General features: G+C 35.1%; 1 protein-coding gene across 1 annotated transcript; it reads right to left on the bottom strand.

The window, feature by feature from the left end:
- Nucleotides 1-4469: 4469 nt before the first annotated feature.
- On the bottom strand, nucleotides 4470-21561 carry LOC119767639. Its single transcript, XM_038256643.1, has 5 exons — nucleotides 21312-21561; nucleotides 13978-14063; nucleotides 13663-13705; nucleotides 12542-12644; nucleotides 4470-5528 (listed from the first exon to the last, which is right to left on the bottom strand). The coding sequence occupies exons 1-5, from the start codon at nucleotides 21367-21369 to the stop codon at nucleotides 5279-5281; spliced, it is 540 nt and encodes a 179-aa protein (XP_038112571.1). The 5' UTR covers nucleotides 21370-21561; the 3' UTR covers nucleotides 4470-5278.
- Between the last annotated feature and the right edge of the window lie 724 nt (nucleotides 21562-22285).

A 22285-nucleotide genomic window follows, 5' to 3' on the forward strand; every position in this document is an offset into this window, starting at 1 on the left:
TATTAGATGTTGTTTTGCTTAACAAAATGAAGGCCAATGTGTTAAAGTACTTCTCTCTTTTAAATTTCTTAGGGTCAATTCGAAAACTAAAAACTAAAAACTAAAAACTAAAAACTAAAAACTAAAAACTAAAAACTAAAAACTAAAAACTAAAAACTAAAAACTAAAAACTAAAAACTAAAAACTAAAAACTAAAAACTAAAAAAACTAAAAACTAAAAACTAAAAACTAAAAACTAAAAACTAAAAACTAAAAACTAAAAACTAAAAACTAAAAACTAAAAACTAAAAACTAAAAACTAAAAACTAAAAACTAAAAACTAAAAACTAAAAACTAAAAACTAAAAACTAAAAACTAAAAACTAAAAACTAAAGCATGAGCATGAGCATGAGCATGAGAGATCACCCATGGTTGCCCCTCCGTTGCTGAACAGAACCGTAATATCCTTTCAGCACTACTGATTATATGCTTCGACGATCTAGTGGTGTTTCCCTTATCAACAGCATGTATGAATGCGCTGAAAAGATAAAACACCATGATTGCTAAAGCTAGATCAGTTGCGAATAGGTAACAGTCATTGGCCACCAACGGCGCCCGCCATGTCAGTTTGTAGATCTCGATTTTAAGGGACGGGAATGTTAGTTAGCGCAGGTTGCTACAAGGGCAGCTGATTTACTCTGTGCTTACACCCCACAAGCGCCAGGAACCTGAAAATTTGTTAGTAGGATAGGGTGTTTGGTCAGGATTCACCATAGAAGATGATGATGCGACCCAAAATCATAGTGTTTGTTGAAAGGTATTATGTTTTAATCTCAAGGCAAGCAATCGGATGCTGCGGATGAGTCATTTCCCGTTTATCGGCTGTTAACTTTTAATTGAAATGGATTTATCTTAGACAGCCGGCTGTGGAAAGATAGAACCAAAATTATTTGTAATTAAATGATGAAGAATTTAACAGTCTGACTTTTTAATTGAGATGTTTTTACGAGTTTTACATGATTCATGTTTAGTGGGGTACTGATTAACGAAGCGAACGACGAGTTACGATGTTTATCGAGCTGAAATGGTATGATAAGGTTTTGTTGTTATTGCACACCGACGACGAACGCGAAAAAACCCTGCGACCCGACCGAAAGGCATCGCAAATAAGACTGGCTCAATTGTCATCGATGACAACCAGAACCAGCCGCACTTTTACACACATACACGCACGCGAAAAAAAAACAAAAAACAAAAAACACACCGACGACGAACGCGAAAAAAAACACGACCCGGCGGAAAGGCATCGCAAATCAAACTGAGGAAATGGAGAGAAAGAAAATAACATAAAAAATTAAACCTACTCACATAAAACCAATCACCCCATGCACACAAATAGCAACACAAAAGAGACGAAAATTATCACGAAAAAACAGAACTGCGCGTCCCAAGAAGCACTGCACTTTTGATGGCATTATTCAATTATTATGCCCAATCACCTCATGCACACAAAGAGCGACACAAAAGAGACGAAAATTATCACGAAAAAACAGGACTGCGCGTCCACCGAAGCACCGCACTTCTCTCTTCTCCTCGCAGCACACAATTCACGACAAAAATGCGAAACAAAAGGCACACACAAAAAAAATCACTTTTCACTCTGAATATTTTTTTACGACCACGCGCTCCCTTTGCCAATTATGCACTCACCCGAACAGCGACACAAAAGAGACGGAAAATAACACGAAAAAACAGGACTGCGCGTCCACACAGGCACCGCACTACTCTAAAAACTAAAAACTAAAAACTAAAAACTAAAAACTAAAAACTAAAAACTAAAAACTAAAAACTAAAAACTAAAAACTAAAAACTAAAAACTAAAAACTAAAAACTAAAAACTAAAAACTAAAAACTAAAAACTAAAAACTAAAAACTAAAAACTAAAAACTAAAAACTAAAACTAAAAACTAAAAACTAAAAACTAAAAACTAAAAACTAAAAACTAAAAACTAAAAACTAAAAACTAAAAACTAAAAACTAAAACTAAAAACTAAAAACTAAAAACTAAAAACTAAAAACTAAAAACTAAAAACTAAAAACTAAAAACTAAAAACTAAAAACTAAAAACTAAAAACTAAAAACTAAAAACTAAAAACTAAAAACTAAAAACTAAAAACTAAAAACTAAAAACTAAAAACTAAAAACTAAAAACTAAAAACTAAAAACTAAAAACTAAAAACTAAAAACTAAAAACTAAAAACTAAAAACTAAAAACTAAAAACTAAAACTAAAAACTAAAAACTAAAAACTAAAAACTAAAAACTAAAAACTAAAAACTAAAAACTAAAAACTAAAAACTAAAAACTAAAAACTAAAAACTAAAAACTAAAAACTAAAAACTAAAAACTAAAAACTAAAAACTAAAAACTAAAAACTAAAAACTAAAAACTAAAAACTAAAAACTAAAAACTAAAAACTAAAAACTAAAAACTAAAAACTAAAAACTAAAAACTAAAAACTAAAAACTAAAAACTAAAAACTAAAAACTAAAAACTAAAAACTAAAAACTAAAAACTAAAAACTAAAAACTCAAAACTAAAAACTAAAAACTAAAAACTAAAAACTAAAAACTAAAAACTAAAAACTAAAAACTAAAAACTAAAAACTAAAAACTAAAAACTAAAAACTACATTTTTGCAATTCCGTCGTGAAACTACTTACTTTTCCTGTCATTCTTGAGCGATGAAAAAGCCTACTTTTCTGCACCAAAAATAACAGAATCTAATAGAAAAACTTTTCAAAATAAATGCTGAAAAGTTGTACTTTTCAGCACTGAAATGGATGCTGAAAAGTTGAGCTTTTCAGCACTAGTTTCGAAAAGTAATACTTTTCAAACGGTTAATTGACAAAATACATGAGCATTCGACTTATAATTCCACTCAAAGGGTGTTTTTAGGAATTGCAAAAAATGTTGTATGGAACTCGTTGCAAAAATTGATTTTTTCAACACTTGTCATATTTATCCAACTCGGTGAACCTCGTTGAATAAATGTATGACTCGTGCTGAAAAAATATTATTTTTGCAACTTGTTGCATATACTACTATTTTTTATATTTTAAACCCCCGCGCTATCGTGCTTTTTTCCATACATTATTTTTATTTTTGGTTTTGTGTTATGTTTATAGGATCAAAAAATAGATCTTTTGAGTTATAACCCAGCATGAGCTACACATATCTCGTAGCCCTGGATTTTTTTGAAAATTTATGTTTTTTTTTAAGTAATTAAAATGGCCGAATAAATCATTTAATTTCAAAATGGAGAATCGGGTAATATAAAGAGAAAACAAAGTCAGAAAAATTTTGGTGAAATGCACCGTTTTTGAGACTTATCTTGTTTGTTTTTATTGGTAATATTTTGCAGTGTTTTTGGTATTTTTTAGAAGCTGCAATTTCCCTGTGAAACTGTCATTTTTTCCTGTCCTTCGGGAGAAACGAAATAGTAGTTTATGCAACAAGTTGCAAAAAGGGGATTTTTTCAGCTCGAGTCGTACATTTATCCAACGAGGTTCACCGAGTTGGATAAATACGAAGAGTGCTGAAAAAATCAAGTTTTGCAACGAGTTCCATACAACATTTTTTGCAATTCCAAAAAACACACACTGAGTGAAATTTTATGTCTAATTTTCATGTATTTTGTCAATAAATCGTTTGAATCAAAAAAAAAATTGAAAAGTTTTACTTTTCAAAACAAGTGCTAAAAAGTTCAACTATTCAGCACCAATTTGAGTGCTGAAAAGTAGAACTTTTCAGCATTTATTTTGAAAAGTGTTGCTATCCGATTCTGTTATTTTTGGTACAGAAAAGTAGGCTATTTCGTCGTGCAAGAATGACAGGAAAAGTAAGTAGTTTCACGACGGAATTGCAAAAATAGTATTTTTAGCACTGATTTTGGTGCTGAAAAGTTGAACTTTTCAGCACTATTTTGTTTTGTATCATCTTGAGGATAAGCATGTAATTCCATTATACTCTGAGTATTGCAATAATCTGGAAATTGGACAACTAAAGACAATTTCTAATAATTTTTAAAAAAAATGTGAAGGCTGATAATTGTGGATATAAGAAGACTTTTGTTTCCTAAATTTTATAACATTTTTGTTACGAATGATTATTTTGAGCTGATTCGCATTTTGAAGAATGTTGATCACTTATTCTAATTTTTCATTTTTTATCATTAAACCAAGGAAAACCCAAAATTAACAAGTTTTAAATCGCTTTTGTGCACTGTAACTTGTTGCTTCAATGAAGCTCACATTGTAGCAAGTGTGTAAAAACATGTATCAATTTCAATCAAATGGTCCGCACGCGTCCAGTTCATTCGCAAGCTTCTGCTGCTTCCACCATTTAATTTTAGGGGTCTTTCTTCTCTTTCTGCCTCGACCGGTAAATGGATTTCTTTCCCTCTCAATGAAAAAAAGCACGAGCCAGCTTATTTTTCTTCTTTTCTTTCTTCTCTAAACTAGATATCTTTATTCACGGTTCTGCTTTTGTTATCATTTAATTTCTAGGCATTAAACTTAAATTGGCATTGTTAAACTACGAATCAGTACACACACAATAAATTAGTTTTGGAAATTCTCGTTCTCCAATTTTGTTGCTGTTGGATTGTTGGCCACTGTTGAAAGTTTCCATCCATCGATTTGCTGAGCATTGTGACACGAAATGGAAGCAAAAAAACCAAAAATGACTGAAAAAGAGTGAAATTAAGCAGCTCTCCTCCTCGGTCACGAAGATATCGGTAATTTGCGCGCATAATTTCTCACTGCCGTTTCCTGCGCGCGTGTCCCATTTTCATCTTGATTTCTTTTGACTTGTTTTCTTTTTTCGCTGTTTGTTGTCTTCTTCTCTTTTGTTATCTTGTGACGGCGGCGGCGATGAAGGCGGATCGTGTGGAGAGGTGGAATAATAGAAAATCGCGACTATTTCTACTTATAAATTATTGTTTTTTTTTATGATTTTGAGATTTTCTCCTCTTTTCTTTGTTCTTGTGCGATTTCGAAAAATGTGCTTCTCAGTGGGACCTATTAATTGCCCCGTCGTTTCACATTTCCGGACTGGATCTTCTTCTGGACAGGAATGGCGGGGATCGTATAATTTTAGTTCGATTTAGTTTCTTTTGTTATGTTTCTCCGATCATTTACAGGTGGCCCAAGTGCCAGCTGACGACGTGTCGACAAATTGTAGCTTTTTTTTTATTGACGGTCGATGATAATGTTTCGCTCGCCGGAAATCGGATTCTCCTTAGTTCTTGGGCTTTTGCGTCGTCGTCGGTGCCTTCCACTTGCCGTCATCTCGCTGGTTCGACGAGGTGTCCGCTTGCTTTGGCTGCTGCTGGTCGTTTTGGTTGTCCTGGCGGTGGGTCGTCACCTTGCCGTCCTTGTCCACAAAGTGCGTGGTCTGGGTGACGTGGCCGTTGTTGTTGCTGAACGAGGTGAAGGTGCTCTGGACCACCGGGCCGTCCTCGTCGAAGCGGTTGTGCAGGTTGCCGCCACTGGAAAATAAGGAATTTGGAAAAAAACATAATTACTAGGGTTTGTGTTAAAAAAAAACAATTTTCAAGCGGGATATGAAGCTTAGAAACAAAAATTAACGCAAAATTCATCATTGCAGTTATGCTTCTACCAAAAATTCACACTCCATACAAAAAAGATTTGTTTTGTAAAATATTTGCATATTTGGCCTTAATTTATTTTAAAATTGATAAGGCTGATACAAATAAATGTGTTGTCTATCCCATTTATGATTTTAAAGTTCAGTGATTTTTCGCGCAAAAAAATGCAAATTTTCACGGGGATCACTATCCGAAAACACAAAATTTCACGGAAATTTCACAGATCTTGTAAAATTATATAATGACCTATAAAACATTCTGTTCTACAATCGGAAAGATTATTATATATTAAGCAACCAAACTAAGAGATTTTTCAAGCTCAAAGTTTCCAGTTTTCACGTCGACCAACAAATCAAATCATCAAATTTCATGGGAATTTCACAGAACTTAGAAAAAAAATACTTAAAAATCGCCTGATTTTAAAGTTTAAGAAATATGTTTCTCTTTTTTTATCCTACTTTTTAATATCTTATGGGTTTTGTCAGCACATTGAACACTTCATTTTCAGTTTGAAAAAAATAGTTCACATGAAAAAAACGGTTTGACAAAATGTACATGGAATTTTCAATAATATTAAACATTATTTTAAATGAACTGAAAGGGATAATAAATGCACGAAAATGCATTTGTATTGAGTTGGTTGCACTTCTTTTTACCACTAAACATATCAAAGAGTTAAAAAAATTGTTTTGTCTCTAAAAATATTGTTCGGCCAGGGGGCCGACTCAGAAAACTGCGGACGACCCACCGTTTCTTTTCAGGTTCCAGGATCCCATCGATGCAGCAGCGGACAACTCCAGCGGACGGTAAGTAGCGGCGGACCAGACTTCCAGGTAAGTAAAACTCAAGGGTTTCAGGTGCTCCGAGAGAGGCAACTTGCCTTCTCGGAGGTTGGATTAGAAGAATTCGTTTATTTTCACTTTTGCTTACAGGTTAATTATCACAGATTGAATTCGTAACAAATAACAATACTGCCCTACGTTGTGTTTGTTTTGTGTGGAGTGACAATGAGTTATTCACCACATTGCTTTGGCGAGGGGTTCTTTGTTTACTTAGATTTAGACCGTGGAACACTAGAGACGTTAGGGTTCCAACAAATATTTTATTTTAACTAAATATCAAATTTAAATCTTTTTTTTTTCATTTTAAGCCAAAAGTATGCATAACAGCTATAATAATGTTTCTACTGACATGCTGTTGTGAAGAAAAAAAAAAAACCTCTTACCAATGGAAAATATTCCAAGCATAAATTGAAATCCTTTCAAGGTCACCCCGGTTTACGGTACCAAAATTTTAAGAATGGACAATTTGTCATCAAAGTTTGTAAATTCTAATTGCACCTGATTCTGGGGAACCGTTTGTGTACAAAAAATGATGAAAGTATACAAATCGACGTCGTCGTGCTATCTTGTCGCACCCGCCATTTTGACGTTCGGAGAAAAACGCGTTTTAATGTTTAACCTTGAATAAACAAAAACGAGAGCACGCAATGTAAACAATAACAAACACGTTATGTTTGGCTGACCATTCTGTGCATTGTCCCGAAGTTTGGTTGAAGTTGGTTGCTGGAGTCCCGAGTTATAATTACAAATGTTTAAGGTGGTCTAGCTTGTACGTGCGTCAAACGCATCCTAACCTGAAATCCCTTTGGCCTTTTGTCGCACTTACATCAATTTTCAGGGAGCTTTTTTGGTTTTCATTGAATATCTTAGGATTGAAATCCAATTTTGGGGATCTGTGAAGGTCAAAAGATGTGGCATTGTGAGATGCACAAAATGGCGTTCTTAACTCAATTTGGCCCAAAATGCACGTACGACAAGTTAGCACGACGGCGACGAAATGATGAAATCTATGAATTTATTTAAATAATTTGGTGTAAACACATGTTTACTGTTTTCTGAATGTTTTTTTCGAAAACACAGTTAATAACTCATGCTTCAAGAAGCCTTAAGCATTCAACGTTTACTTCAAAACTAAATTTTTCCACGTTTATCACTTCTAATCAGCTCATCTTCATCGTCACCCTCATCAAGATCTTGCTCACGATAAAGGAAATCCTTGCTTGCCAAGAATGTTGCATCCCATTTCAAACGACTCAGCAAACTGATCCCATCAAATTGAATCAGCCCGGGTGAATTAACCCGTAATTGCCAACAGTCATGTTCCTTTGAGAGTGTCGGCGCTGGCGCTAGCGACGCTTAGCAATGATGTCTGGGGGAGAATCAATAGGCTTAAGGCTGGGATGGTGAACTTAATTCGCTTTATATTTCTTCTCGAGGACTTGAAGATCTCTTGGAAATCCGATCGTCAGCAGTTTTAGAATGCAGTTTGCAAGCACGGTGTGTTTTAAGATATGTTTCTTTTTCACCTAAATTTGGTGATATTTGTTTTTACAGGATAATAGATTTCCTTAAAATTATTCTAGGATAAAACTTGTACCTAGAAATTGTACGATTAAGGAATTTAAAAGGGATTTTCAAATGTTCAACCCCACCAAGCCCAGCTTTTCCAGACCAAAAGCCAGCCCTAATTAGGACCATGTTCGCGGTGGAGCCTCTATTCCAGCCAAAGAAAGAGATCAGTGTTTATAGTCCCTCCCTTTCCTCAAGAGACCACGCAAGGAAAATATGCCAGAGTATAAAAATAAACATCTCAGTTGATAGCATTTCCAAGATAATTTCTTATTTCCCCCCGTTGGAGCTTTTCCCCCCACTCTGGATGGCGCTTTGTCCAATGATGATGGTGTGCTTTTATTTTTACTTCCAATGAACTGCAGATCTCGAGACTTCACGGGCGACCCCCCTTAAGCCCCCCACGTGCACTTGCGGATTATGTTTGCCCAAGGGTAAAATTGCGATCAACCTGTGGATGCTGTGGAGGACCACTGCTAAAAAAATATTTTAAAGATGGATTATTTTTCAAAAAAAAAATATAAAAAATTACTAATTATTTTGTAGTTATACATTTAATTTTTTTTGAAAGATTATTTAGAATTTTTTATAGGTGAACTCTCCCCCTCAAACATGGAGCCGGAAAGCTCCAAGATACACGTGTGGCCTCAAAGTGGAGAAGATCAGTGCTCCACCAGAGCGTCGAACAAGGCCGCCGCGGAGTTGCAGCATCCGCTGGCCTGGCATGACTTGCTTAAGAAGCAGCAGCAGCAGCACAATGCTGTGATAAATTCTGTAAACTCGAATTAAGATATACGCTGCGCGATAGAATAGCGGTCTTTAGCGCGAGTGGATTTCTTTTTTTCCTTTCTTTCTTTATTTTTTTACATTTTTTTTTCTTGCTTGCAAAGAGTTTATTTCCTTACTTCAGTGTTGTTATATTTTTTTCCGGGACTTTCAATAAGAGTAAGGGGGCCACACCAGCTGAAGGCAGAGAAATTGATAGGCTTTTGATCGGCTTTTGCATCATTACGCTATTTAGCTGCTCTCGTTGCATTGAACGTACGATGAATCTCGAAGGTCTGGGTGAGGTTGAATCTACTACGGCGTGGCTTTTTACCATGTTTGGAGCGTAGAAAGATTGCCCCTAATGAGGTCGATTCATTGCTTCGAAAAAGTTTGATAACAATAACAGTGACATGTAAGCAGTAATTGAAAATTACAACCTAAAAAAAGACATAACTATAGCCAGTTTGTTTGTCAAAGTACGGTAGAACGGGGAAAAGGTACTCACCAGCCATTTTGATACTAATTTTTTAAGTTTAAAAACTAAGGTATGTTAAAAATCAGGTTAACGAAATCTTTGTAACCTTTAAACCAGTACAGTATTAAGCCAAGCCTATCAAATTGCTAATCATTAATTTTTTTTTTAAATTCCTCTTCTCCTTATTTTTTACAATCCGTTTTCCCAAAAAAAATTGAGGGTCAAAAGTTCCATACATTTTGGTATGTATAAAATTAAAACGCATTCAACGCATTTACTCTTGATAATATTATTAAAAAAATAGTATTTCTGTCAAAATTGGACCAAAAACTATAATTTATACAAAAAATAGTAAGATTTTTAACCCATATAATGAAACTTAATAGTTCAAATAAGTCAACGTACGATAATGTTATCATTATTTGGGGTAAAATACAACCCCCAATTGAAAATTAAATAAAGGGAAAAAATACAACCCCCAATTGAAAATGAAATAAAGGGAAATTCGCCCCAGATGACGGTACCTTTGCAGATGCGTTCTTAGCGACAGAACAGAACAGACAGAACAGAATTTTGAGATATGATTAAAAAATAATATCGGAATTCGTTACATTAACACCTTAACTTCCAAGCTCAACAAAATTGGAATGTTTCCATACTAATTTCCTCTGTTTTCAGCTTGGAAGTTTAGGTGTTAATGGAACATAAAGCACCATGCGTCTCCATCAATCTGTACTTGGAACTCATTTCAAAGGAGATGCATGGTACTTTGTGTTCGATTTATGTACTGAAATCCGGTAATTTTGTTTAAATCATATTTCAAAATCCTGTTGATATTCACCACATTTGGAAATGTTCAGGGGGGCGACATCTATATCTCACTACAAGCAGCTCAACCGCAGCCATCACCAGCTGTCAATTACGGCACCAGAACAAAAGGGAATTGTCATTTACGGCACCAAAACAAAGCCAGAACAAAAGAACAGCTGTTTATTACGGAACCAAAACAAACCAGCTGCGCACTGTAAAAAAGTACAAAAACTTCTGGCATCAAATGGAAAGAAACTGATTATTTTATTTCATGTAAAATTATACCGCAATTTAAGTTTAAAAAGTAATGTATGTTTTTGAGGTGATTTTTTCTCAATTTATGTGCAAAATAAACTACAAAAGTTGGGATCCTTAAGAGCACATCTGGCCGATAACTTCATTTAAAGTTGTAATTTTATCACATGAAACATTTAACTGAAGTACTGTGTATTTTGACTTTTACTACAGTAAATTAGAATTTTTGTTATGAAAAATATAATTAACTATAAATAAAACAATATTTTTGTTTTTACTGTACACAGTTTGCGCGTGATATTAATCTCAACCCCCAAGACGGCTGCCTTTAGCATCCCCCTGAATATGTTCCGTAAAACATCCTGAAAAATCATACAAAAATATATTCATTGGTGAGCCCGAGACCTTCAAATCAATAATCAACAAAGTTTTTATTCTATCGATCAGCTTTGTTTTTAAAATGTCTTAGTAAAAAAAATTTTAGGATTGAAGTTTGACATGTTTTATGTGACTTTGCCATTTTTTTTTCAAATGCCGTTTTTTTAGTGGTCAAATTTGGCAGTGTTTTTTACTAACATTTCCTATATTCTGAGCAAAAAGAAGTATGCAGTTTTTTTTTTGTAATGTCCCAGACTATGCCTCTACGCATTGTTTTTACAATTCAAATGGTAATATTGCCAATCTAGAGCAGAAAATGTGAAAAACAAGCAAAAAATGGAAAAAGTGACTGTAAAAATATGAAAAAAATAAAAAAGGAAAATTTAATGAGAGGAGGTGGTAGATTAGGCCAAATACTACCAAAAACAAAGATAAACTAAACAAGATAAATGCAAATTTAAATACTTAACATAAAATAAGAAAAACATAAAACAAGATGAATAATAAAGCTTTTCGTAGAACAAAAGTTGCTCAAAATAACCTCCTTAACACGGAAAAAACAATATAAAAAATTTCGAAAAAGAATTGGGCTGTAGAGGGTAGTTTTTCTTACTCTTTCTAGCTTCGGTGGAAATATCTTGCATAAAACTTTCTTAAATTTCTTGCTTTTAATTTATTTTTATTCAAGGTTCATGTTTACATTTTGGGAAGCAACCAATTTAATTTCAACATCAACATAAAAATTTGAAGATTAGAAAGGCAATAAAATTTAACTGAATTTATCTGTATGTTATTATTTTGTATAAATAAATACCGAAATCCATCTCGATTCCATTGCTTGGTAATTTGACTGTAGTAATCGTTTTATGATGATTTAGCAATATTTTTATTTCTATCTAGCCATAAAACTAATTTAGTTGAAAAACAGAAATTTGAATTATTTTGTTTTGTTACATGTTACAATGCAAACCAAACTTAAAACTTAGGGTTTTTTTTTTTAAAGTTCAATAAACAAAATAAAAAATAAAGCTTTTAAAAAATTCTAGAAATTTCCTACTAAAACAGAAAACATGCAAATCAGAACTAACGATACAACTGGTTCAATCTGGTTAAAACGTGAAACTTAGCAGTTCATTGGCTTGCCAACTAGCCAACTCGTCTGCCTGATTTGCATATTTTTTCAATTCGTTATGATGTAGACTTTTCTTTAAAACTTTATTACAGTGAAACCTCTTTTTACGCGGTACGTTACGTTTTTCTAATTTGTAGATTTCTCTGAAACGACGCAAATTTTCGCAATCTTTTAAAAGCAATTTGTAGGTTTCGTGCAGATCTTCAAAACGCTTTTTGAAGCTTTCAAAAATATGGTATGGTTTTAGAGAAATCGACGAAATAAAAAGCGTAACGCCACCGCGTAAAAAGAGGTTTCTCTGTATTCTGCTTCTACATGGAAATCCCAAAAAGATTACTTTTTTGTTGAAACGACTAAAAAATGAGTAATCGGTTCGGTCCACCTGTTTTTCCATCCATTCCGAGGTAAACAACTTTGGTGATAATAAAACGAGTTCCTTTTTGTTTGTTTTCAACAAAACGTCGCTTTGATACTTGTTTACTCTTCTGATGTTCTCTCAGAGTCGTACCCAAATGGATGTGACAAACAGAAAGTGGTTTAACCAGTTTCGACTGTTTGCACGATGGGAAATCCGCCAAGTTTTGAAGAGATGCTAATTTAAGGGTACATCACCTGTTAAAAGTGTAAATTTTTGCGATTTTAGAAAATTTAGCAGCTCACTTACCCGGTGCTGGTGATGGTGGTCTGGACGCCCTGGAAGTTACCCTGGCCGTTGGTCGGGATCGCCGGGAAGTTCGGGAACGGCAGTTGCGGGAAGCCAAAGTTTACTGTTATTGTGCGCCGGAAAATGCGTGTTGAAATGAGAGGGAAAAACAAACAAACAAATTATTAATGAAAGACATGAAACGAGGAACGAGCAAAATGACGAAGAAGTCAATTAACGCCCCGAGATGAAGGCGAGGTGCAATTAAAAGTAGAGCACTTATGTATTTGTTTGCTGGAACATGTGAAGAATTTGTGTAATTAATTAATCAGTATGTTTTCTTTAATGAGAACATAACTGAGTGGGAATCTGCAAAAATGAACAGAAACAGCTAATTGATTTGCTCAAAAATTAAAATCTGGTACAACGTCAGTGAAGTTTATTTTGATAATTTCAAATACCTTTTTTGAAATTTTTAAAATATTTTTCAAACCAGGATTTATTCTTCATGTTTGGCAACACTTCATTTTGTTCATATTGCCAATGAAATTTTTTACTTAAAACAATTTTTGATACTGAGCGGATTCGTTGATTATAGAAGAACTGCATTCCAATGAGTGAATCCAAATCCGCTAATTGGACGACTAACAGCTGTCAATATTACGTGCTCGGTAATCGTCAATTACCGCTGATTACGGCTGCTGCACGAAATGATTTGTTTACCTTTTTTCGGCACCCTCCCCAAACGTCAAAACTGCTGCCAGATCTTTTCCGGGAGAGATCCGAAAAAAGATCCGGCAGCAATTTATATAGATTTGACGTTTGCTGAGTTGAAACATCAACATCAGTTTGACAACTGGTATTGGCGGTTGAGTGACATTCGAAGTAGCGAAATTTGAATCTACGATTTCGCCCATATCAGATGACAGGGTAGCCAGATAAACATTTTTGATATGAGAATGGGAAAAAAGGTATTTAAATAGCTCTCAAGGCATAGGGTTGTAAATTCTTCAAAAACTTTCTCTCATGAGTTGTTCAAACGCCACAAAACAGCCCAAGGTCGGCTAAGCTTCCCGATCAAAAGAAAAGCAAATATTCAGATTTCAACAGGCTAAAAACAACAATCATTTTAGGCTAATTACCTCCTCCCAGCTGGGCGGCTCTCCTCGTGCGGTGGAAGATTGGCTGAAATAGTAAGAAAAAACACAAAAAATCAGGGGCAACAGCAGAAAAAATCCCGAAAATTCCACTGGCATCATCATTCATATATCCGTGCCGCGCCGCATAAGTGGGAAATCGCGGAAAGAATCAATTCATAAATGTTGGCCAAAAGAGCTGATAATGCCTCCTGCTGTTTTGGAGCTGGTTCGGTTGTGCCGAACTCCCGAAAACTGGGGCTTTCGGGGTCTTTGGCCAACATTCACATATGTGGTGAAACGCTCCGTCCATGTTCTTACCGGCAGGTTGTCGATGTAGGTCAGCGGAGATTTGTAGCCATTTTCGTCGATTTTGTAGAACGCCTTCGGGACGTAGAAGCCAAATTCTGCAAGAAAGGTGAGAAAAAGCAAAAAGGTGAATCGATCTGGCAACACTGGCCCGTGTTGGGCGGTAACTTGCCAAAAAATCAAATTAGCCCTCGAAAATAGGGAAATGACCCTCCAATAGAAACCAGCAATCTTCAAGCGGTCAGTTAATGGGGCTCGCGGTGAAAATTATGATAGTTTACGGATTTAAATCCAAGCCCTGAGAGTTACGGACACCGGCGGAAGGAACCGATGATAGGCCCCTGGTTGAACCTCGAAGGATTTGGTTGTGGGAAAAACCAGTTTGAGCAAGCTAACACATGCTAATTGGGATGCTTAAATGGTGCCAAATGATCGTTCGATGAAGGTTTTTTATTGGAGTTGGGGTGGCGTTTAGAGGTCGTTGATTCGCAGGAAGGGCTTCACATGTGGAAGCGAAAAGTTGGTCAATAGGTTGTTGTAGGAGAGAGTTTTCAAACGTTTTAAAATTATGATTAAAAATGAGATGGTTATTTGCCAGACCAATCTTAACACTAAATTTTTTATGTTGAGAAAACAGCAGTACTTTTATCGCAGATGTTCAACAGAACCAGATGCGCAAATACTCACTCATCTGACATATTTATATCATGGAGCTTCCGAGCACCCCATGGAATGACAATCACCACCGCTGAAAGCCATCAACGCTCGAGCACTTGTCGCATAATTTTGTATTCAGTGCTGTTTCCAGTGAGCTTTCAAGTGCACCATCCTAAGATTTGCATACTTTCTTCAGGTTTCATCCACTTTGCAGGTCGTCCGTTACAGCATGACAGCCATATAAATTATTTCGAAAATCACTCGTTGATGTTCTACATAAACCATAAAACAACCGGACAGTACAGACACGGTAGCATGACGCCAAAGTGCTAAAGCAAAATTTTAACGACTGCTCAAACGATCGTCATTGAATTATGCATGAAACCGTGGATTAGTCCAGTCAGCGTTAAAACGATTTGACCCGTGCGCGAAATCAGTTAAGCTACGTTAAGATTAAACTCGAACGACGCGTGTAAACGACACCCAACGGAACAGACAGTTTATTACACTGCAAGGTGTTCAAATTTTGAACAAATAACTCTGAGCGAAAAAAAAACAGATGCAAATTTGTGCACAGCTCATCGTCAGAAAATTGGGCTACCATTTCAAATATGCTACACAATCTGGAATAATTTGGCGGTTATTTTCGTGTTTTGGTATAATTTTAAGCTGAAAATTATCTAATTCATTATTGGCAGGACCGTTGACCACCGACGAAGTCTTGTTGTGAGGTCACCGGTTAAATTAGTAAATTAGGAATACTGTAAATTTCAACAGAAATTTTTTTGGTAAAAATAGTTTTGATCCTTTCATTATTTTTGTTTGATGGAATTCATGAATTCACAATAGTGTGGTTCACGGATATATGAAAAAGACAAAAGTGTTCAATTTTGAGCGCATCAACCGGAATTTTCAAGCATTAAAATTCCATACTAACTTCAGGACCATACTGGACACACTAAACCTTAACAAAATGAGCTCATATTTTCAGTCTAGTTTCTCAATCGGAACAATGTTTCAATTCGTTTTTTAAATTAGTGTTTTCTGCAACTTTACAGGGTTTTTTTTCAGAGTGTATCAATGTTTATTTATTCCGTGTGGCGTAAGGGAAACCTTTTTTAAATTGCTGACAATGTTTGAGAAAATTGTAGAGCAGACAATTACAAAAAAACATGTTTTAGCAGGTGTGCCCAACCTTTTGCCCTGTGGGCCTGATCTGATTTTTCTGAAGAAGTAGCGGGCCGGATCTAAAGTTAGATAAAAGTTGGAAAAGTACAAAAAAAATTCATAAAATTATTGTTAAGCGATTGTTTTAAAGAAAACTAATAAATAAACTAGTGTTGCAAATAGAATTCATATATCATGGTTTCTAGAAAGAAAAACATACACAGCTAAAAAAGTAGTAATCCAGCTGCGTGTAAAAGACCTGGGTGTAAAATAAAAATTGCATTATTTTATGCAATTTTATGTGATTTTAAATCCTGAAATATGTAGCCGATCAGTATGGGAAACCTACTTGACCGAAATGTCAAGCTCATATATGCGTTTATCCATGCAGCTTTACATCGGTCTGATGGCCGAGTTGGCTAAGGTGCCAGTCCTTACTGTTGGTGCTGAGTTTGAATCCCGTCGGTTGCAACTTTTTTTGTGTGTTGCAAAAATTGTACATGCAGTGTGTAATATTAAGTGTTAAGTGTTTTGACGAAGGTGATGTGCATGCTTTTGCATGCGATTTTACCATCGGATTTTTTGCTGTGTAGATAACCTTTAAAAATGTGATTATTTGATTTATTTTTATTTTGCGTTTAAAACTACATTGTTAATGTTTATGTCCCTGATTTCTTGACTCAGTTTGAAACAATTTAAATAATTAAAAAAAATGCGGCGCTTTATTTTAAGTATGACTAATTTGCTTTTCATAAGATTTTCAAACAATACTTTATCATTGCAAATTTGTACTAAAGAATACATTATTTTTGCTTACTCACTTATTAAAAAATCAATTTTAATCAAGTTCCCCAAAAGAGAGAAGCTTCCACTTATACACCCAGAACTGAGAATCGGTATACGAGAGGATAAAGAGGATGGTTCGGTAGTAAAATGGCACTGTGACCGGAAGGAGAGGATAAATCCCGAGATTACCGAGAGCACTTTACTCGTGGTTTTATTTTCCAAATAATTCACCCTTCAAAAAAAAGTATCGATACCGAGACTCGAGTCCGAGACCTTCGTCATATTGATCTGCGCCTTTGCCGTACTGGCCTCCGCAGTTCGCTGATTATGTGGCGGTCATTAGTTCATAAAAGCAACTCAATGGGATGAACTGTTTTAGGGTAATTCTCTACCAACTCACACGAAATCGGGAAAAGTTGCCCCGACCCCTCTTCGATTTGCGTGAAGCTTTATCCTAAGGGGTAACTTTTGTCCCTGATCACCCTGAGGTCCGTTTTTTGATATCTCGTAACGGAGGGCGGTAAGACCCCTTCCATTTTTGAACATGCGAAAAAAGAAGTGTTTTTCAACAATTTGCAGCCTGAAACGGTGATGAGATAGAAATTTGATGTCAAAGCGACTTTTATGTAAAATTAGGTGCCCGATTTGATGGCGTACTCAGAATTCCGAAAAAACTTATTTTCCGTTACTTGACTGTATTTTTTTTGGAACATGTCATTTTAAGGGAAATTTAATGAACTTTTCGAATCTACATTGACCCAGAAGGGTCATTTTTACAGAGTTTCTTAGTTCCGTTTACGCCATATTGTCAAATAAAAGAAAACAATCAATTTTTCATTAAGGAAATGAGGTTTTGAAACAAAAACATAAGTAGCTCAGACAGTGAGTGTAGAAATGGTAAAAAAGAGTTAATAAGGAATTTGGAAAATAGGGGCAGGGGGGGGGGGGGCAAAATGACCCGCCTAAGTAAAATGCGCCAAAAACCATAGAATTCACAAATTTATGAATTCAGTGTAGTAGGCTTATGCTTAGGGATATTTCCTTCAATGTTGTATACTTGGTTGATGAACATTTTTAGCTTAAAACTATTTTTTATGCAATTGAATAAAAAAAAAATGCTTCTCGACTTCTTTTCCAGGGAGCCATTTTGTCTAATAAAACGTTGAAGGGAACGTTACCAAAACATTTTTTTTTAAAAATAGTTTCAATATGTTAAAATAAGACACTTTTTTTTACAAATAAGCAACAAAACAACTAAAAAATCAAGTAATGTTGCACTAAACGTGGTTTGTGAACCTACCAGGAGCGACCAAAATGTCAAAACTTTTGATTGTTTTATAAGACAGGGAAAGGGTGGTCCATTCTGCCCAAGTGGATTTTAATTTAACACTTCCACCACCAAGGCTCTAAATCATTAGAAGGTTCCGTTGTTGTTTGACGACCTTCGTAATAGCTTCTGGTAACATTCTGAACATTGAACAAACTTTTTCAAACAATCTAACTTTCGAGAAAGCTTATTTAAGAACCTCGAAATAATCAACATTTGCGTGGTTTTGTCAATTTACATTTTTGCTCATAATTCAAAAAATACAATGAAATCAAACGTCGTTTTCGGTGTGGTGATGTTACTTGACGTCCTTTATAATACCCTTGCCTTACAGTTCGTCTAAATCCATTCTAAAACCCAAAACCAAGGGTGGTCCATTCTGCCCCCCCCCCCCCCTGCCCATATGCCAATTTTTAAATAAAACTGGCTGAATTTTATCACTAAAGTGATGAAATCACTTTTTCAATACTCAAAAATGTAAAGCGACAGTTTATTTTTATTTTTAGTTAGCCGTCAGTCATGATTTGAAGTGATTAAAACTTATTTTTGAATATTTAGTGCAAAAATCTTTGAAAAATTATATTTTTCAGTAAACCGCAAATTGCGATCTCTAAAGGATTTATGTGATTTTTTGAGGTATAAAACGTTGTTCCTGACACACAAATCTATTCATATCAGACTGATCCTGAAGGTTTTCATAAATTCGCGTTTATGTTTGGATATGTTATTAAACAGCTCTACCAAGTTTGTTAAAAAATGCGAATATGAACTTCGGCCGTTGCAAATATATTTCAAAGAGCAATTCCATGCCAAATAGAGAATCGGTTGTACCCGACCCTCTCCAATTTCAATGAAACTTTGTAGACATGTTATCATTCGCTTATATAAGCCATTTTTGTGTATATGGAGCCAGTTCCACACGATAATGACATTTGAGAAGGGCGTAAGTGCTTTAAATATTTTTGTAATTCGGAATTTAAATATTTCTGTATCTCAAAGCCGTTGCATCGTATCAAAAAGTGGTCAAAGACAAACTTGTAGGAAATTTGACGAGCTTTTCGATAAAAATACACTGAAAGAAAAAAACACTCAACTTTTATGAGCTTTTTTGATTTTTAAGCATAAAAGTCAAATTTGAGGAGGAGCCCACGATTTTTTTTCGTTCAAAATTTTTGTGAAGATAGCCTAAGATGTTACCAAAAGACTCACGAAAAATGCAGGACTCATCTAAAAAAATACAAAAATCATTTACTGAAACTGTTTTTTCGAAAAGTGCTCTAAACGTCAAAATTTTCAAAAACCGAATACGGGAATCGATTTTCCAGACAATTTTACATAAAAGTCTCCATATTGACTACTGTCCTAAGTCCAATTCTTGGGAAGATACAGCGGATTTAAAAATAAAAATGTTGAAAAAATAGGTTTTTTGATGGTTTTTGGCAATTTCTATATGACACACTTGATTTTTCAGTCTCGTAAATATTTTTACCGGAAAGCTCGTCCAATTTCCCATAAGTTTGTCTTTGACCACATTTCAATTGGATGTATGAGCTTACAGATATAAGCTAATTACATTGCTCATAACTGAAACCATCATATTTTTTCAGTGTATTATAGTAACCTGGACAGTAAATTAGCTTATATCTGTAAGCCCATACATCCAATTGAAATGTGGTCAAAGACAAACTTATGGGAAATTGGACGAGCTTTCCGGTAAAAATATTTTCGAGACTGGAAAATCAAGTCGGTCATATAGAAATTGCCAAAAACCATCAAAAAACCTATTTTTTCAACATTTTTATTTTTAAAACCGCTGTAACTTCACAAGGATTGGACTTAGGACAGTAGTCAATATGGAGACTTTTATGTAAAATTGTCTGGAGTATCGATTCCTGTATTTGGTTTTTGAAAATTTTGACGTTTAGAGCACTTTTCAAAAAAACAGTTTCAGTAAATGATTTTTGTATTATTTTAGGTGAGTTGCTCCATCCTGCATTTTTCGTGAGTCTTTTGGTAACATCTTAGGCTAACTTCACAAAAATTTTGAACGAAAAAAAATCGTGGGCTCCCCCTCAAATTTGACTTTTATACTTAAAAATCAAAAAAACTCATAAAAGTTGAGTGTTTTTTTCTTTCAGTGTATTTTTATCGAAAAGCCCGTCAAATTTCCTACAAGTTTGTCTTTGACCACTTTTTGATACGATGCAACGACTTCGAGATACATAAATATTTTAATTCCGAATTACAAAAATATTTAAAACACTTACGCCCTTCTCAAATGTCATTATCGTGTGGAACTGGCTCCATATACAAAAAATGGCTTATATAAGCGTAGGATAACATGTCTACAAAGTTTCATTGAAATCGGAGAGGGTCGAGAAAAAAGTACCTGAAAAATTCCTGTTTTGGGCTGGAATTGCTCCAAAGCATATTTCGCCCCCTCCCTCACCCTACAAAATTAGGGAGCAAAAAATATGTTTTTAAACCATTAGAATTTTATGGAGATAAAAGTAAAAGCCACTGAAAAAAATTGTCAATACTTTGATATTTTGAAAACAACTGACTAGTGTAAATTGCATTTTAAAATACTGTTTTCATTCACTTAGTGCTTTTTGCTTTTATCTAATATTTATTTTTTAATATAAGTGACTGTATTTTTTAATAATGGCAAACATTTTTTTTTAGCTCAAGGAGGTCATCCTTCGTCTCTTTTTTTGCTTGCCCGGAATGTTAGTACAAATCATCAAGTCAACACAATTAATATTTTTTATGGTTTCGCTTGTCCAGTTCATTACGGCGGCTCCACATTAAACAATGATCACATTTTCATTATCTACACTTCATCATCTCTTCAAATAGAACAACAACAAGCTATGTTCTTCATTCTGTATAGTCCGCCAATGGCATCACCTTAAAGGCATCCCGCCACGATCATCATCCAGCACTTATGGTTGCTCAGAATCTTCCTGGTTGTTTAATCACGTCACGTCCAACTCCACACTAGTCGCTCCATACACTTACACTTACTCGCACACTATAGCCGTTCGTGTTAATTGGTAACCTTCGTGGATTTCCCCCCGCTTAAGCTGATGTCACACATTTATTGTAATTCGATTATATTTTCGAACTTCTTGCGAGCCATCCGCAGAAGCACTCGGAAACATCAGAACAGAGTTGCAACCTTGGGGCAGATATCGCTCAAGATCAAGTTCAGCCGGTTCACCTCGACGACGATCTTCAGCTGGTTCTTCTGCTGGCCAAGAACGCTCGCAGAATAAACATTAAGAACCGGTATTTCTGGCAGTTGTTTTCGACTGTTTTGATAACTGACCAAAAACCAGTTATCGAATCAAACCTTGCTCTTTTTTTACTTTTGGGTAGATTTATTATGCGATGCTCGACGAATTACCTGCACTGACAACGGCGGCCAAACAGGCGACACCAAGAACTGCACCCAGATTCTTCATGATTTTAGGACTGAAGATTTGCGTATTATTCCTGACTACTTCTTTTAAAAACTAAACACACTCTTGAAACTCCACGAGGTCCACGATCTTCACTCGGCGACGGTCGGTGAATTAATGCGGTGCGAATTTTCGTACATTTAAACTTTATACATTGAACGGGTGGACGGGGAACTGGATGGCGGATTCGCGCGAGAGGAGAGTTGAATGCGCACAGCACGAGAGACGATATACGAAGCCAAGAAGCGACGAACCTGTCGAAACGGGCAGGCGCCTTCGCAGGTCGGATGGGCTCACGAATGAACTGATCGAGCGAGCAACCCCGTCGATTGTTCAAGATGTTTTGATTTCGAATACCTTTCATGAAGAATTTTGTTTTATGGCTGCAGGAGTTGATTACCACTCTTCATTTTTCAGTGGACAGCTAAGCACAGGTTAAGTTTATATTCTTTGGAAATGAGAATTTAATTTTGGCAGCTATTCAAACATTTTTTTTTGTAATGATATGAAAATTTCGAATCTTTGGAAGTAATTTTTTCTTATCGATTTGGCGTCTTATTAAAAATAAGACAGCAAAAAAAGTTTATTTTTCGTGATTCGATTGTCCAAAGTGAAATTTTTCTTAAGCCTGCAAAAATTAAATCTGGACAGAATAATTTTTCCTGCTTTTTTATCTTTTGATAACTGACATTTGAAATCCCCTATGATGATGGCGTTGGCGTTTTCTAATTCAAGTTAGAGTTTTGTTCTGCATTTTTTTTATAAGTCTATCTGGCTTATGTATTTTTATATCGTCATTTTGTACGCGACCTGGGATGATATTAACACTGCCCATCCGCCGGCGATCATAATCAACAGACAGAATTCTTCTTCTACTTTTGATTCTTCGTTGGATGAATACCGTTGGTAAATGACACAG

The sequence above is a fragment of the Culex quinquefasciatus genome, chromosome 2, assembly GCF_015732765.1.
Source record: "Culex quinquefasciatus strain JHB chromosome 2, VPISU_Cqui_1.0_pri_paternal, whole genome shotgun sequence".
Lineage (NCBI taxonomy): Eukaryota > Metazoa > Arthropoda > Insecta > Diptera > Culicidae > Culex > Culex quinquefasciatus.